Source organism: Ranitomeya imitator, chromosome 9 (assembly GCF_032444005.1).
Source record: "Ranitomeya imitator isolate aRanImi1 chromosome 9, aRanImi1.pri, whole genome shotgun sequence".
Lineage (NCBI taxonomy): Eukaryota > Metazoa > Chordata > Amphibia > Anura > Dendrobatidae > Ranitomeya > Ranitomeya imitator.
In genome coordinates this window covers 100,428,885-100,448,263 of record NC_091290.1, presented here as the reverse complement: position 1 = coordinate 100,448,263, position 19,379 = coordinate 100,428,885, and the positions used below count along the sequence as shown (strand labels likewise).

At 43.7% G+C, this 19,379-nt stretch overlaps 1 protein-coding gene across 2 annotated transcripts in view; it reads left to right on the top strand.

The window, feature by feature from the left end:
- SMPD3 (sphingomyelin phosphodiesterase 3) overlaps nucleotides 1–17,236 on the top strand; it is a 347,664-nt gene extending 330,428 nt beyond the window's left edge. For both annotated transcript variants that reach the window (XM_069740342.1, XM_069740343.1), the window contains 4 exons: nucleotides 9,402–9,491; nucleotides 13,454–13,517; nucleotides 15,017–15,179; nucleotides 16,406–17,236. In XM_069740342.1, coding sequence (XP_069596443.1) covers nucleotides 9,402–9,491; nucleotides 13,454–13,517; nucleotides 15,017–15,179; nucleotides 16,406–16,507 — 419 coding nt within the window. In that variant the 3' untranslated portion in view covers nucleotides 16,508–17,236. The remainder of the gene's footprint in view (nucleotides 1–9,401; nucleotides 9,492–13,453; nucleotides 13,518–15,016; nucleotides 15,180–16,405) is intronic.
- Nucleotides 17,237–19,379: the final 2,143 nt, after the last annotated feature.

Sequence of the window (19,379 nt, the reverse complement as noted above, 5' to 3'; positions counted from 1 at the left end):
GCCAGTAAAGGTCTCAAAGAAGAAAAAATAATGACATGGCCCCCTTGTTCACCTGATCTGAACCCCATAGAGAACCTGTGGTCCCTCATAAAATGTGAGATCTACAGGGAGGGAGAACAGTCCACCTCTCGGAACAGTGTCTGGGAGGCTGTGGTGGCTGCGGTGCTCAATGTTGGTCGTAAACAGATCAAGCAAATGACAATCTATGGATGGAAGGCTGTTAGTGTTATCATAAAGAAAGGTGGCTATATTGGTCACTAATTTTTGGGGGGTTTATTTTTGCATGTCGGAAATGTTTATTTCTATATTTTGTGCAGAAATATTGGTTTACCTGCTGAAAATTAACAAGTGAGATGAGAATATATTTGTTTTTTATTAAGTTGCCTAATGATTCTGCACAGTAATAGTTACCTGCACAAACAGATATCTTCCTAAGATAGCCAAATCTAAAAAAAAAAAACCACTCCAACTTCCAAAAATATTAAACTTTGATATTTATGAGTCTTTTGGGTTGATTGAGAACATAGTTTTTAATTAATAATAAAAATAATCCTCTAAAATACAACTTGCCTAATAATTCTGCACACAGTGTATATTGATTTGGTCGAGAAACCTTTGACATGTCAATTTCTTCGAAGTGTCCAAGGAACCGTTTTTAACACCACAACACTAGGCCACATGTTGCTTGCGCTACTATGAGCACCCTGCATGGCCTAAACATGCTACCATGGCCTGCAGCATCTCCAGACTTGCCTCCTATTGAACACATCTGGGACGTCATTGGTCAGTGTCACAATTCCACCATTCATGGTGTTCTAAGGATGCGGTGAGTGACAGCTGAGACACCCTATAGCATTAAGGGCGTGATGGGCTGTATTGAGAGTGAAAACCCAGTCATCCAATTGCCAGCAGGGGCATGCTGGGCTGCTAGTATTGTGTATGACAACCCAGCTGTCCAATTTGGCTGGGATTGTGGGGTTTACTCAAGGTGTCACCCTTTTGGGGTGATTACCTGGATATTTAGCTGGCTAGCAATGATCAGAACATTGCCAGTTGTAGCCTTGCTCTGTGGTGTGTTTGCAGATTTTCTGATTTTTTGTTGCCGGACCTTGAATTTTCCTTTGGACTAGGTGATGGACTATCCCTTTTGTCTTTCGATGCACTCTGACCTTTGTTACCTGATCCAGACTTTGCCTCTGACTATCCAGTTATCTTATCCCTTTGTCTTTGACGTACCCTCCTGTCTTTTGACCTTGGCCTCCTGTTATGGCTGGCAATCAGGCAACACAGTGTGCAGTAATCAGCGCACATACAGAGATCTGGCAATAACCAAAAACAATAGGACGAGCTCTGAGACGTGGAATCTCTGTAGACTGCAGTACCTGATCTATCCTCACACAACTATAAGCAGCAGTGGATTGCGCCTAACAACTACCTATGCAACTCGGCACTGCCTGAGGAGCTGACTAGCCTGAAGATAGAAATACAAGCCTGACTTACCTCAGAGAAATACCCCAAAGGAATAGGCAGCCCCCCACATATAATGACTGTTAGCAAGGTGAAAAGACAAACGTAGGAATGAAATAGATTCAGCAAAGTGAGGCCCGATATTCTAGACAGAGCGAGGATAGCAAAGAGAACTATGCAGTCTACAAAAAACCCTAAAACGAAAACCACGCAAAGGGGCAAAAAGACCCACCGTGCCGAACTAACAGCACGGCGGTGCACCCCTCTGCTTCTCAGAGCTTCCAGCAAAAGACAATAGCAAGCTGGACAGAAAAAAACAGAAAACAAACTAGAAGCACTTATCTAGCATAGCAGCAGGCCCAAGGAAAGATGCAGTAGCTCAGATCCAACACTGGAACATTGACAAGGAGCAAGGAAGACAGACTCAGGTGGAGCTAAATAGCAAGGCAGCCAACGAGCTCACCAAAACACCTGAGGGAGGAAGCCCAGAGACTGCAATACCACTTGTGACCACAGAAGTGAACTCAGCCACAGAATTCACAACAGTACCCCCCCCTTGAGGAGGGGTCACCGAACCCTCACCAGAACCCCCAGGCCGACCAGGATGAGCCACATGAAAGGCACGAACAAGATCTGGGGCATGGACATCAGAGGCAAAAACCCAGGAATTATCTTCCTGAGCATAACCCTTCCATTTGACCAGATACTGGAGTTTCCGTCTAGAGACACGAGAATCCAAAATCTTCTCCACAATATACTCCAATTCCCCCTCCACCAAAACAGGGGCAGGAGGCTCCACAGATGGAACCATAGGTGCCACGTATCTCCTCAACAACGACCTATGGAATACATTATGTATGGAAAAGGAGTCTGGGAGGGTCAGACGAAAAGACACCGGATTGAGAATCTCAGAAATCCTATACGGACCAATAAAACGAGGTTTAAATTTAGGAGAGGAAACCTTCATAGGAATATGACGAGAAGATAACCAAACCAAATCCCCAACACGAAGTCGGGGTCCCACACGGCGTCTGCGATTAGCGAAAAGCTGAGCCTTCTCCTGGGACAAGGTCAAATTGTCCACTACCTGAGTCCAGATCTGCTGCAACCTGTCCACCACAGAATCCACACCAGGACAGTCCGAAGACTCAACCTGTCCTGAAGAGAAACGAGGATGGAACCCAGAATTGCAGAAAAATGGAGAGACCAAGGTAGCCGAGCTGGCCCGATTATTAAGGGCGAACTCAGCCAACGGCAAAAATGACACCCAATCATCCTGGTCAGCGGAAACAAAACATCTCAGATATGTTTCCAAGGTCTGATTGGTTCGTTCGGTCTGGCCATTAGTCTGAGGATGGAAGGCCGAGGAGAAAGATAGGTCAATGCCCATCCTACCACAAAAGGCTCGCCAGAACCTCGAGACAAACTGGGAACCTCTGTCAGAAACAATATTCTCAGGAATGCCATGTAAACGAACCACATGCTGGAAGAACAAAGGCACCAAATCAGAGGAGGAAGGCAATTTAACCAAGGGCACCAGATGGACCATTTTAGAAAAGCGATCACAGACCACCCAAATGACCGACATTTTTTGAGAAACGGGAAGGTCAGAAATGAAATCCATCGAAATATGTGTCCAAGGCCTCTTCGGGACCGGCAAGGGCAAAAGCAACCCACTGGCACGTGAACAGCAGGGCTTAGCCCTAGCACAAATTCCACAGGACTGCACAAAAGCACGCACATCCCGTGACAGAGATGGCCACCAGAAGGATCTAGCAACCAACTCCCTGGTACCAAAGATTCCTGGATGACCGGCCAGCACCGAACAATGAAGTTCAGAGATAACTTTACTAGTCCACCTATCAGGGACGAACAGTTTCTCGGCCGGACAACGATCAGGTTTATTAGCCTGAAATTTCTGCAACACTCTCCGCAAATCAGGGGAGATGGCAGACACAATGACTCCTTCCTTGAGGATACTCGCCGGCTCAGATAACCCCGGAGAGTCGGGCACAAAACTCCTAGACAGAGCATCCGCCTTCACATTTTTAGAGCCCGGAAGGTATGAAATCACAAAATCAAAACGAGCAAAAAATAACGACCAACGGGCCTGTCTAGGATTCAAGCGCTTGGCAGACTCGAGATAAGTCAAGTTCTTATGATCAGTCAATACCACCACGCGATTCTTAGCACCCTCAAGCCAATGACGCCACTCCTCGAATGCCCACTTCATGGCCAGCAACTCTCGGTTGCCCACATCATAATTACGCTCAGCAGCAGAAAATTTCCTGGAAAAGAAAGCACATGGTTTGAACACCGAGCAACCAGAACCTCTCTGTGACAAAACCGCCCCTGCACCAATCTCAGAAGCATCAACCTCGACCTGGAACGGAAGAGAAACATCAGGTTGACACAACACAGGGGCACAGCAAAAACGACGCTTCAACTCCTGAAAAGCTTCCACGGCAGCAGAAGACCAATTAACCAAATCAGCACCCTTCTTGGTCAAATCGGTCAATGGTCTGGCAATGCTAGAAAAATTACAGATGAAGCGACGATAAAAATTAGCAAAGCCCAGGAATTTCTGCAGACTTTTTAGAGATGTCGGCTGAGTCCAATCCTGGATGGCCTGAACCTTAACCGGATCCATCTCGATAGTAGAAGGGGAAAAGATGAACCCCAAAAATGAAACTTTCTGCACACCGAAGAGACACTTTGATCCCTTCACGAACAAGGAATTAGCACGCAGTACCTGGAAAACCATTCTGACTTGCTTCACATGAGACTCCCAATCATCTGAGAAGATCAAAATGTCATCCAAGTAAACAATCAAGAATTTATCCAGATACTCACGGAAAATGTCATGCATAAAAGACTGAAAAACAGATGGAGCATTGGCAAGTCCGAACGGCATCACCAGATACTCAAAATGACCCTCGGGCGTATTAAATGCCGTTTTCCATTCATCTCCCTGCCTGATTCTCACCAGATTATACGCACCACGAAGATCAATCTTAGTAAACCAACTAGCCCCCTTAATCCGAGCAAACAAGTCAGAAATCAATGGCAAGGGATACTGAAACTTAACAGTGATCTTATTAAGAAGGCGGTAATCAATACACGGTCTTAGCGAACCATCCTTCTTGGCTACAAAAAAGAACCCTGCTCCCAATGGTGACGACGATGGGCGAATATGTCCCTTCTCCAGGGACTCCTTCACATAACTGCGCATAGCGGTGTGTTCAGGTACGGACAAATTAAATAAACGACCCTTAGGGAATTTACTACCAGGAATCAAATCGATAGCACAATCACAATTCCTATGCGGAGGTAGGGCATCAGACTTGGACTCTTCAAATACATCCTGAAAGTCCGACAAGAACTCTGGGATGTCAGAAGGAATGGATGATGAAATAGACAAAAATGGAACATCACCATGTACTCCCTGACAACCCCAGCTGGTTACCGACATAGAGTTCCAATCCAATACTGGATTATGGGTTTGTAGCCATGGCAACCCCAACACGACCACATCATGCAAATTATGCAGTACCAGAAAGCGAATAACTTCCTGATGTGCAGGAGCCATGCACATGGTCAGCTGGGCCCAGTACTGAGGCTTATTCTTGGCCAAAGGTGTAGCATCAATTCCTCTCAACGGAATAGGACACCGCAAAGGCTCCAAGAAAAATCCACAACGTTTAGCATAATCCAAATCCATCAGATTCAGGGCAGCGCCTGAATCCACAAACGCCATGACAGAATACGATGACAAAGAGCACATTAAGGTAATGGACAAAAGGAATTTGGACTGTACAGTACCAATAACGGCAGAGCTATCGAACCGCCTAGTGCGTTTAGGACAATTAGAAATAGCATGAGTAGAATCACCACAATAGAAACACAGTCTGTTCAGACGTCTGTGTTCTTGCCGTTCTACTTTAGTCATAGTCCTGTCGCACTGCATAGGCTCAGGTTTACTCTCAGGCAGTACCGCCAGATGGTGCACAGATTTACGCTCGCGCAAGCGACGACCGATCTGAATGGCCAAGGACATAGACTCATTCAAACCAGCAGGCATAGGAAATCCCACCATTACATCCTTAAGAGCTTCAGAGAGACCCTTTCTGAACAAAGCCGCTAGTGCAGATTCATTCCACAGAGTGAGTACTGACCATTTCCTAAATTTCTGACAATATACTTCTACATCATCCTGACCCTGGCATAAAGCCAGCAGATTTTTCTCAGCCTGATCCACTGAATTAGGCTCATCGTAAAGCAATCCGAGCGCCAGGAAAAATGCATCAACATTACTCAATGCAGAATCTCCTGGAGCAAGAGAAAACGCCCAGTCCTGTGGGTCGCCGCGCAAAAAAGAAATAATAATCAAAACCTGTTGAATAGGATTACCAGAAGAATGAGGTTTCAAGGCCAAAAATAGCTTACAATTATTTCTGAAGCTCAGGAACTTCTGTCACCAAAAAACAAATCAGGAATCGGAATTCTTGGTTCTAGCATCGATTTCTGATCAATAGTATCTTGAATCTTTTGTACATTTACAACGAGATTATCCATTGAGGAGCACAGAGCCTGAATATCCATGTCCACAGCTGTGTCCTGAAGCACTCTAATGTCTAGGGGAAAAAAAAGACTGAAGACAGAGCTAAGAAAAAAAAATGATGTCAGGATTTCTTTTTTCCCTCTATTGGGAATCATTGGTATGGCTCCTTGTACTGTTATGGCTGGCAATCAGGCAACACAGTGTGCAGTAATCAGCGCACATACAGAGATCTGGCAATAACCAAAAACAATAGGACGAGCTCTGAGACGTGGAATCTCTGTAGACTGCAGTACCTGATCTATCCTCACACAACTATAAGCAGCAGTGGATTGCGCCTAACAACTACCTATGCAACTCGGCACTGCCTGAGGAGCTGACTAGCCTGAAGATAGAAATACAAGCCTGACTTACCTCAGAGAAATACCCCAAAGGAATAGGCAGCCCCCCACATATAATGACTGTTAGCAAGGTGAAAAGACAAACGTAGGAATGAAATAGATTCAGCAAAGTGAGGCCCGATATTCTAGACAGAGCGAGGATAGCAAAGAGAACTATGCAGTCTACAAAAAACCCTAAAACGAAAACCACGCAAAGGGGCAAAAAGACCCACCGTGCCGAACTAACAGCACGGCGGTGCACCCCTCTGCTTCTCAGAGCTTCCAGCAAAAGACAATAGCAAGCTGGACAGAAAAAAAACAGAAAACAAACTAGAAGCACTTATCTAGCATAGCAGCAGGCCCAAGGAAAGATGCAGTAGCTCAGATCCAACACTGGAACATTGACAAGGAGCAAGGAAGACAGACTCAGGTGGAGCTAAATAGCAAGGCAGCCAACGAGCTCACCAAAACACCTGAGGGAGGAAGCCCAGAGACTGCAATACCACTTGTGACCACAGAAGTGAACTCAGCCACAGAATTCACAACAGCCTCCTTGATTTCCTCGCCTTACAGCTTGTCCGTGAGAAGTGACTTGGCGTCACAGTCGGCAATTACAAAGGGAGCTGCAAGCAGAGGATCTTGATGATTTTCATTGCCAATTACATTTAGCAAAGCAGAACATTCCTCTGACAACCATCAGTAACCTCATTGATAGCAGACAAAGTGTGTAAATGCGGGGATTTCTGTGTGTGGCCCTCTTATTAAATACTGAATAAATCGAGATATTTTGTAAATGTTATTTCCCTTTTGATCATTTGCATATCTGTTGTGAATTCTGTTGTTGAACTCCCTCCTGTGGTCGTGAATGGTACTTCGGCGAGTTCTGTCTATGGGCTCCCTCTGGTGGCTGTGAGTGAAGCTGCTGCTTCTGAGGTTCCTTACACAGGTGACGTGGTTTATCCTTTGGTTGGCTGCTCTATTTAACTCCACTCAGATCGTTACTCCATGCCAGCTGTCAATGTTCCTGCATTGGTTCAGTTCGCTCTTGGATCTTTCTGGTGACCTGTCTTCTCCAGCAGAAGCTAAGTTCCTGATCGTTATTATTTGTTCATTGTTTCCTTGTCCAGCTGGTTATCATGATTTTGTCTTGCTAGCTGGAAGCTCTGGGATGCAGAGTGGCACCTCCGCACCGTGAGTCGGTGCGGAGGTCTTTTTGCACACTCTGCGTGGTCTTTTGTAGTTTTTTGTGCTGACCGCAAAGATACCTTTCCTATCCTCTGTCTATTAAGTAAGTCTGGCCTCCCTTTGCTGAAACCTGTTTCATTTCTGCGTTTGTGACTTTCATCTTTACTCACAGTCAATATATGTGGGGGGCTGCCTTTTCCTTTGGGGAATTTCTCTGAGGCAAGGTAGGCTTTATTTTCTATCTCTAGGGCTAGCTAGCTCTGAGGCTGTGAAGAGGCGTCTAGGGAGAGTCAGCAACGCTCCACGGCTATTTCTAGTGTGTGTGATAGGATTAGGGCTTGCGGTCAGCAGAGCTCCCACATCCCAGAACTCGTCCTGTGTGAGTTTAACTATCAGGTCGTGCCGGGTGCTCCTAACCACCAGGTCATAACACATATCATTAACATGTCTATCCATCCTGTGATTTCCATAATTTCACAACTTTTGCTACTTGGTGTTTCAATTTCAGTGTTGAGGAATGTAGGGTACTCGACTCCCCCTGACAAACCACACAGCTCTTTTTCTGACATTTATTAGTTGTGATGTTACATTGCCTCAGTCACTGTGTCCCCATAATACCACAGTACGATCACAATCAGAATAGTGCATTTCTCCGTCTTCATCATTAAGGACAACATCTGCAAGGAGTTTGTATGTTTTCCCCGTGTTTGTGTGGGTTTCCTCCGGGTTCTCCGGTTTCCTCCCACACTCCAAAGACATACTGATAGGGAATTTAGATTGTAAGCCCCATTGGGGACAGCGATGAAAATGTCTGTAAAGCGCTGTGGAAGAAGATGGAGCTAAGCAAAGCATAATAAATAAATATTTACTGTTAGTGTGCTAATAATAATTTTAATAAGCAGTCAACTCTGATTGGGCTTCCATGGCCCACTTAGCAGGTGTTAAAGGGATTGCCCCACAAATAAAGCACATTTTAATCAGTAGATCCCTGAAGAAAAATAATTTCCACAATTGGATGTGAGTTAATAAAATGTCCCTTTGCTGTTATAATCTTATGAATGTGCTCTGTACTGTGTAATGGCCGTGCCTGACCGTACAGGGACATGGTCTGATCATACCTCAAGCTCCTGGGCAGGAGAGGAAGCAAAAGAACAGACAGACATTACAGCATGGGATCATCGCTGCTGATTTCTTTGAGGTAAAACATGTTAAAAAAATAAACAAGCAGAGAAATGTTTTACCTCACAGAAAGAATCAGCTGCGATCCCCCGCTGTCCTGTCTGTATGTTCTTTTGCTTCCTCCTGTGGTATGATCAGACCATGTTCCTGTACGGTCAGACACGGCCATTACACAGTACACAGCAGGGGCACATTTATAAGATTATCTCAGCACAGGAACATTATATTTAAACACATCCAATTGTAGAAATTATTATTAATCCAAATTCTATTGATTAAATTGAACTTTGTTCAATCATTCTCTGGCTTTAACCACTTAGTTATGTCCACCCCAAATCACCGCACTGTCAGCGCCTCCCGCAGGATCAGAGAGGTGACGTCTGACAGTGGATGACGGTGACACTGGAGCAGTTACAGGTGAGTGTGTTTCGATAACACATCACATCCATAAGACTGACAGCTGTGCAATTCCGATAGTTAGGGGATGGTTTTACATCCCACCAATGTACATTGCATAGTAAAGTGGCTAGGCGCTCTGTCAAGAGCAATTAAAAAAGAAAAGAGGAATGAAAGAGTAATGTAAATTGGAAGGACTCTGCAGTCTTAATAATGCGTTATTTGTTCTCATGCAGAAGATAAGCTGGAGCAGCAGCATACACTGTTTACACATTATAAGGATCCGTGCAGGCTGGGCCCCGGAGAGGAGAAGCCCTGGGCAATAGGTGAGAGCTGTTTGCCAAAAATATGAGAACTTTTTCACACCAGTGCCATCTGTTGGCAGCACTGAGTACTGCAAGTTACAATATAAAGCAAAACAGATATGTGATGAGACGGTGCTTGAAAAAGTTAGTAGGAGCTTTGCTATATCATAGCAGATTTAGTGACAGTAATTGTGTAAGGAAGACCCTGGAAACGAGATACATATAGAGAATTTGACATTGTGAGCTTTCCGTATAACCACAGTTGCCACATTCTCTTTGATATGACTTGCATTTATTTGTGAAAAAAACACAAATTTGGCAAAAATTTTGCTATTTTTTGAGAGCTATAATTTTTCCGTATTTTGACCCACAAAGTCATGTGAGGTCTTGTTTTTGTTGGACAAGTTGACGTTTTTATTGGTACCATTTTTGGGCACATGACATTTTTTGATCGCTTTCTATTCAAATTTTTGGGAGGCAGAATGAACATAAACCAGCAATTCAGGAATTTCTTTTCGGGGGAGGCGTTTATACCGTTCTGCATGTGGTAAAATTGATAAAGCAGTTTTATTCTTCGGGTCAGTACGATTATAGCAATACCTCATTTATAGTTTTTTATGTTTTGGCGCTTTTATACAATAAAAACTATTATATAAAAAAATAATTATTTTGCATCGCTTTATTCTGACAAATATAACTTTTTTTATTTTTCCACTGACGGAGCTGTATGGGGGCTTGTTTTTTGCAAGATAAGATGATGTTTTCAGAGGTACAATGTTTGTTTATATCGGTCTTTTTGATCGCGTGTTATTCTACTTTTTGTTCGGTGGTATGATAAACCATTGTTTTTTGCCTTGGATTTTTTTATGGTGGTCACTAAAGGGGTTAACTAGTGGGACAGTTTTATAGGTCGGGTCATTACGGACGCGGTGATACCAAATATGTGTACTTTTATTGTTTTTTTTTCATTTAAATATTTACTTAGTGACTAGATGGTGGCCCGATTCTAAGGCATCGGGTATTCTAGAATATGCATGTCCCCGTAGTATATTGCACAGCCCATGTAGTATATTGCACAGCCCATGTAGTATATTGCCCAGCCACGTAGTATATTGCACAGGCCATGTAGTATATTGCCCAGCCACGTAGTATATTGCCCAGCCACGTAGTATATTGGCCAGCCACATAGTATATTGGCCAACTACATAGTATATTGCCCAGCCACGTTGTATACTGTATTGCCCAGCCACGTAGTATATTGCCCAGCTACGTAGTATATTGCCCAGCCATGTAGTATATTGCCCAGCCACGTAGTATATTGCCCAGTCACATAGTATATTGCCCAGCCACGTAGTATATTGCCCAGTCACGTAGTATATTGCCCAGTCACGTAGTATATTGCCCAGCTACGTAGTATATTGCCCAGTGACGTATATTGCCCAGCCACGTAGTATATTGCCCAGCCACGTAGTATATTGCCCAGCCACGTAGTATATTGCCTAGCCCACATAGTATATTGGCCAGCCACATAGTATATTGCCCAACCACGTAGTATATTGCCCAGTCACGTAGTATATTGCCCAGCCACGTAGTATATTGCCAAGCCACGTAGTATATTGCCCAGCCCATGTAGTATATTGGCCAGCCACATAGTATATTGCCCAACCACGTAGTATATTGCCCAGCCACGTTTTATATTGCCCAGCTATGTAGTATATTGCCCAGCTATGTAGTATATTGCCAAGCCATGTAGTATATTGCCCAGCCCACGTAGTACATTGGCCAGCCACATAGCATATTGCCCAACCACGTAGTATATTGCCCAGTCACGTAATATATTGCCCAGCTACGTAGTATATTGCCCAGTGACGTAGTATATTGCCCAGCCAAGTAGTATATTGCCCAGCCATGTAGTATATTGCCAAGCCATGTAGTATATTGCCCAGCCACGTAGTATATTGCCCAGTCACGTAGTATATTGCCCAGCCACGTAGTATATTGCCCAGTCACGTAGTATATTGCCCAGTCACGTAGTATATTTCCCAGCTACGTAGTATATTGCCCAGTGATGTATATTGCCCAGCCACGTAGTATATTGCCCAGCCACGTGGTATATTGCCCAGCCACGTAGTATATTGCCCAGCCACATAGTATATTGCCCAGCCCACGTAGTATATTGGCCAGCCACATAGTATATTGCCCAACCACATAGTATATTGCCCAGTCACATAGTATATTGCCAAGCTACGTAGTATATTGCCCAGCCATGTAGTATATTGCCCAGCCATGTAGTATATTGCCCAGCCATGTAGTATATTGCCCAGCCACGTAGTATATTGCCAAGCCACGTAGTATATTGCCCAGCTACTTAGTATATTGCCCAGTCACGTAGTATATTGCCAAGCCACGTAGTATATTGCCCAGCCACTTAGTATATTGCCCAGTCACATAGTATATTGCCCAGCTACGTAGTATATTGCCCAGTGACGTATATTGCCCAGCCATGTAGTATATTGCCCAGCCACGTAGTATATTGCCCAGCCACGTAGTATATTGCCCAGCCACATAGTATATTGCCCAGCCACGTAGTGTATTGCCCAGCCACGTAGTATATTGCCCAGCCACGTAGTATATTGCCCAGCCACATAGTATATTGCCCAGCCACGTAGTATATTGGCCAGTCACGTAGTATATTGCCCAGCCACATAGTATATTGCCCAGCCATGTAGTATATTGCCCAGCCACGTAGTATATTGCCCAGCCACATAGTATATTGCCCAGCCACGTAGTATATTGCCCAGCCACGTAGTATATTGCCCAGCCACGTAGTATATTGCCCAGCCACATAGTATATTGCCCAGCCACGTAGTATATTGCCCAGTCACGTAGTATATTGGCCAGCCACATAGTATATTGCACAGCGACGTAGTATACAGCACAGAGCCACGTAGTATACAGCACAGACACGTAGTATACTGCCCAGTCACGTAGTATATTGGCCAGTCACGTAGTGTATTGCCCAGCTGCATAGTATATTGCCCCGCCACGTATGTAACAGGCTAAAAAATAAACATATACTCACCCCTTGTAGTCCTTTCGCCTGTGTGCGGTGCACGCGGCAGCTTCCGGTCCCAGGGTTGGTATGAGCGCAGGACCTGTGATGACGTCACGGTCACATGACCGTGACGTCATGGCAGGTCCTTCTCGCATAGCATCCTTAGCACCGGAACGTGCCGCTTGCACTGCCGAGGACAGGACGCGATGTCGGAGGGTGAGAATAACCTTTTTTTTAATTATTCTTATTTGTAACATTAGATCTTTTTACTATTGATGCTGCATACGCATTTTCAAAGCTGTGATTTTTTTGAGAACTAAAATATAGACAAAAAAACTACCGTATATAAGTTTGGTGTCACCATAATTGTACTGACATGGAAAATCATGTTGTCAGATCATTTTTACTGCACTATGAAAGCAACCCCATTCTAAAAACAAAACGAAAAAAAAAATCACCCAGCCAAAAGGGATTAAGTGAACAGAAAATCGTGGTTTTTGGACCAAACTAGACTGCAATAATAGGTTTGCTTTATCAATTATTTAGCTAATTTGACATCATTGTGAGGGTATGTGTCCACGATCCGGAGTTGCTGCAGGTTTGACGGTACGTACTTGTGCAGCATCGAAATGTTACAGCATAGTGGATAGAATTTCTAGAAATCTCATGTCCACTTTTCGTCCACAAACGCCCGTGGAGACGGACATGCAGCCTTCTTTCCAGACCGCAGCATGTCAATTTCTCTTGCGGAGACTCTAGCCTAGTTTAGTCTCCGCCATAGAAATTTCACCCATAGAATGTATTGAGCACGATGAATCCGCACGGTTCAGTGAACACATGAGGATTCTCACCTGCATAAGGAAGCCATGCTAGATTCAGCCTCATATTGCAGCCATCTTATATTGTACATGAATTTCTGCTGTCACAGGAACGCTGCTGGATCCTGAAGGTCTCTATGATGAGGAGGTGTGCACCCCTGACAATCTACAAAAGTAAGCATTGCTTAAGTGTCATTCATCTGTCTGTGAGGTAATCTGCCTCCGTTGCCCATAGCAACCAATAACCACATAACGTTTGGTTTTTTTAACAGCTCTGGTAAATTGAAAGCGGCTTTGTGAGTCATTGCTTCTGACAAAGACAATTTTGATAAATCTGCCCCAAAATGTCTGGCACACGAGGGGTCACAGGCTTTGCTCCAATACCTTCTAATAACTGAGAACTATGCTCAACAAATATGGCACCAGAACCAACCTCATACAGGACTATGGTGTCAGAGCAGACATCAGCAAATATCTGTGTGACAGGACTAGGCGCAGAATATTAAAATGGCATCACGTAAGCTTGGCACAAAAGACAAGCCCTCACACAGGTCCATCCGTGGAAGGCAAAATTTGTGGGCCTCCGAAAATGACAACACAAAAACTACTATTTCATTTTTCAGAAGTTCTGAATTGTTTTAACCACTAAAATATGGAAAACGATATAAATGTGTTATCGCAATAATCATAACAGCCTGAAGAATTATATTACCAGGTCATTTTTAGCGCTCAATAAATGTCACATCTACTGAGGACTCTCAATTTTGTATAGAAATTACAGAAAATTACATTTATGATTTTATGTCATGTTATAATGTATGTGTGTGTGTAATGTGTATATGAATGCATATATGCCATAACTGTAGTAAAAAGGACATGGAGCGCACATTCAAAATCATACATTGGTCTGATACCGCTAGGCGAAAATTTACACCACTGAACGTGAGGTAGTAACTGATGAACGAGTATTCTCATTGCTCAGGTTTTCCCGAGCACGCTCAGGTGGTCTCCGAGTATTTGTTAGTGCTCGGAGATTTAGTTTTCGTCGCGGTAGCTGCATGATTTACGGCTGCTAGACAGGCTGAATACATGCGAGGAATGCCTGTTTGTTAGGGAATTCCCACAGGTATTCAGGCTGTCCAGCAGCCGTAAATAATGCGGCTGAGGCGAGGAAAACTAAATCTCCAAGCAGTAACAAATACGGAAAAAAGGATATGGAGCACACATCTAAAAATCACATATGGATCTAATGCCACCAGGCGGAAATGTAGTAGCCTGCATGCATGATGAATGCATAATATGCATGTGTAATGTGTAAATGTGAATATTCATGTGTGTGTAATGTGTATGTTTGTAGGTTTCATATGCTTGTGTATTAGCATGCATAATGTGCATATGCGAAACTTGTAAATCCCTGCAGTAATGTCAGCCCCTGACAAAAGTGGGCATAAATATGTCATCAAGCCAGCCTTATATTGGCAAATCTTAGCGACATTACAGAGCTGATTGCATTTTTTGCCCCCTGCAGTCAGAACAGAGGGTCTCGCCTCACCTACAGTAAATGCTCCGTGGTCCTGGCCGCAATTTTCTCCCCTAATGTTGTTATGCTGAATGATGCTGTTCAAGGAAAACATTGCACCACTATAAGTAACAAGAGACTTTGTTTCCGCTAGAGTCCTAGAAAATGAGGAGGGTAGGAAGGAATATCTGGTATATCCCACCAGCAAGAACCATTGTCCTAACCAGAAAGGGAGAAAAGTTCCATTGAAGGGGAGTGGACGCAGAATTGATTACATGCTGTATTCGGAGGAGGGACTCAATATGGAATGGAAAATGGTAAGTGCCTGAATGTGTGTGATTTGCATTTTTTCTCTGTTAAAGGAGTGATCTGGAACTAAAATGTATTTTACTCCTAAATGTCTTTCTATTTAATGTCATAATGTAATCTTTCCTAATATACTGTAATAGTCCCCATCGTTTCCTCAGTACACTAACTAACTGCATTCTCCTTTGATGACACTTAATTTGAGAATCTCAGTTCATGCTGGAATAGTCAAATGAGTTGTCACCAGGAGGCAGCAGAGGCTGCGGTCACTGCCACCGCCACTGCCTCCACCCTGAAAGGCTACGTTCACATTTGCGTTGTTGGGCGCAGCGTCGTCGACGCATACCAATGCATGCGTCATGCTCCCCTATCTTTAACATGGGGGCGCATGGACATGCGCCGGTATGCGTTGTATTGCATTTTACGACGCATGCATCAATTTGACGCACCAGACAGGGAGAGGAAGACGCTACTTGTAGCGTTTTCCCTGGGCCAAAATTCAAGAACATTACTACTTTATGGCAACGCATGCGTCAAAAATGCAGTGTTGTGTTTTGCATTGTTGGTTGCGTCGACGACGCTGCGCCCAACAACGCAAATGTGAACGTAGCCAAACAAAGTGTCGTTAGTGACATCCATTTCAGGGGCTGGGCTAGTCCCTGCTCAATGGAGCATGCGTTAGTTGTCAGTCCCGACGTCTGCTTAGTCACTGTGCAATATTTTTTTCAGTGCAAAGTGACAGTGCACTCCTTCACTGCCTCTCAACAGAAGGAACAAGGTGTCAAGAGAGTGCATGGTCAGTGCATGTTGTAAGAAGAATACCCTGCGTACAGAGACCATCACTGAACCCCACTATAATCCTCTACATGACTATGTATAAAATGTGCTGAACACAGTTGTGCTGTACGAATAACACTAATGTGTTCAACTGATTTTATACAGTACGTAGGCATGCCTAGGTTTATAGTGGTATAGTCTCATGCTTGATGTATTATGGCTGTATAGTTACCTAGTAGCATTGTTTCTACGGGAAATAGTGATATCTAATGGATGTACTATAGAGTGGCTATGGGCATATAAGATAGGTCTATGAGACTGGACTGTAAGGCCTTTGTGGGGCAGAGGGGTCATACAAAGTCCAGATGAATGAAGGTGGTGAAATTTAATATGTAATTTGCTTTCTTAAAGATTTATATAAAAGTTCTACAGAAATGTTACACTCTTTTTTTTGTTTTAGGAAATTGAAGAATACAGTTTTATTACACAACTAGCTGGACTTACAGACCACGTGCCAGTAGCAATGCGACTGACCATTTCTGCCGGGGAAGAAGAGTCTTAAGCAGGACTGTAGACTCTGCCAGTATTAATTGGGAAACGACATACAGTATGGCCTAGGCGGCTCCTTCAAGCCCCAGAATCTGAAGCAGGGAGATTTCTCCAGAGTCCTAATGGAGCTACTGGAGCCCTCCAAAATTTGGACTGCGTGAAGGAGGTGGACATGAAGAGAGTTCAGGGGCTTCTTCACTTGTGCCACTGGGTACCAGTACAGCCCCCGCAGCCGACCAGCCACCCTCTCTGTGGTTATCAGTATAAGAGGAACTAAAACAGATTCAGTGCCATTCTTACCAAGATGTTTTTATACCACTATATAGCACAATTTAGTTTGTAACCGTGATATGCTGTTTAATGTTTTTTTTTTCTTGTTTTTTTTTTCTCTTTTTGGCATAATCTTTGTATATCTAAAGAAAAACACAGACCAGTTATCTTTTTATTTTTAGGCTCTTGTTGTAGTTCAGAAAAGCTCCACTAGCATGCGCTATAATTGCATGAGGCTCCGCATAAAAAATGTAAAAAAAAAAACAGAAAAATGTAAAAAACAAAACAAAAGACAAACATCCAATTTCACCTTGACGATTTTTAAGGGATACATCCAAGAAAAATGAACTGCAAATTAGGAAACCTCTTTCCATGATTGGCTTATACTTTTTTACTGGCTTTCCAGGAATTTCTTTACTCTCTTTTTTCAATGGTTATAGAAACAAAACAATAAAATATCACCCTGCTTTTATCAATGTGTATTCTCTTGACCAATTTCTCAGTAGTTGGAGAACCATTAGGCATGTGCACATCATGTTTCTTTCAGGCTGGAATTCCCCGTAACGCGACTGAAAAAAAGCGCTAATCAACACTAAAGAGAATTAACAGACGCGCTGCAGTGTAAAAACAGCATGCTGTTCACATGTTCGGTCTTTAAAGTTTATTTTAACCACTTCAGGTCTCCAAAGGCGCGAAAGGCTTAAAAGAAGTGGCCTGACCAACAGGCGGATTCCTCTTTGAAGGAGCTCACTAGTTTATTCAATACAAGCAGAAAAAAAGGCGACAGCAAAAGACGCCAAAAGACATGCTTCAGGGCGAAAAGACACCGGCGTGTACTGAAGCGTCTTCCTTCAGAAAAATTGGCCGGATATGCACACATCTAAAAGATATGGTGTGCGCATACCTTATGGGTGAAGGCCACTGGTAACTTAATTTCAAAGTACCAGATGAAGGTAGCTTCATTTTTGGCTGGTCTTTACCAAATCAGTAGCGGAAAAGATAAAGCAACGAATAGATAAAGCAACGAAAAGAGCAACTAAATATTTTTTATCTTGATATTCAAACAAGTCTAAATGTATAATAGTGTTTAACAGGTTGCACAGATGGGGTTCTATACTTTTCAGTCCAGACAAAGTTAAAGGTTTTACTGCTATTATTTATTGATTGTGGGCCAACACTGCACATATACATGAATGTAAGGGCTCACATTTAACAGCGTAAATAAAATCAGATGTTGTTCCTGAAAAGTAGGGCGTGTGTCATGCGAGTACAATGTGATTTTTCTCACCTACCATCCTTATGACATCCGTTTGGCATGCGCATGCAATGCGTTTTTAACATCAGCTTTTACACACAGTAATTCTCTGTTGTTTCAAGCTAGTTTACTAACTAATAAAACAATCTGAGGTATACCGTACTTTTTTCCTCAAAAAAAGTGGTGGAAATGGGGGGGGTGCTTCTTATAGTCCAGATGTAACTGTTCTGGCTGTGGTGGGGAGGTGGGGGAGCGGTAGCAGTGGAGCATTGGGTCACACAAGGCAGGAGCCGGCAGCTGCGGTTAACTCCTGTGCCTGCTGCTAAAGAGAAATGAATACTCACTGCATTCCATGCCCATGGGCGTGGAGGGCAGTGAATATTCATTGCTCTTTAGTAGCAGGCACAGTGTTAGCCACAGAAGCCGGCTTCCTGTAGCTTCCGGGCATTCACATGTGCCCGCTACTTAAGGCAATGAATATTCACTGCTCTTCTCTCCCATAGGCGTGGAATGCAATTAATATTTATTCCCTTTATTAATGGACACACATGAAAGCTCGGCAGCTGCATGAAGCTGGCGGCTAGAACTGTGCCCTCTACAAAAGAGCAATGAATATTCACTGCTCTCCACACACATAGTCCCGACGTGGAGAGCAATGTGTATTCCAGAAGCTATCATCAGCTTGTAAGCAGAGCATGACATCAATGCCATGTCCTGCTTACAAGCATAAATCAGCTTCTGGCATCCGAACAGGATGCTGCAAGGCAGTGCAGGAAGGTAAGTACAATGGTTTATGTTTTTTTATGTTTTTCTGATGGGGCCAATCATACCAGGATAAGGATGGTGGCCCTGCATACCAGGATAGGGATGAGGAGGTCATGCCTACCAAGATAGGGATGAGGAGGCCATGCCAAACTAGCTGAGGGAAAGCTGACAGCTGGGGGCTGATGTTTATAGTGTGGGAAGGGGGTAATAATAATCTTTATTTTTATATAGCGCTTACATATTCCGCAGCGCTTTACAGTTTGACACATTATCATCGCTGTCCCCGATGGGGCTCACAATCTAAATTCCCTATCAGTATGTCTTTGGAATGTGGGAGGAAACCGGAGTACCCGGAGGAAACCCACACAAACACAGGGAGAAAATACAAACTCCTTGCAGAGGGTAATTAACATGGATTTTCCCAAGCTATTAATATCAACTCACAGCTATCTACTTAGCCTTTCCTGGTTTTTAACAAGGGGCGAACCCCCCTCCCCCCAAAAAAATAAATGGCGCACTTCCCAGTGTCCCTGGTGCAATGGCAACTGAGGTAATAGTATTGGAGTTGATGTCAGCTTTCTAATGTCAGCTGACA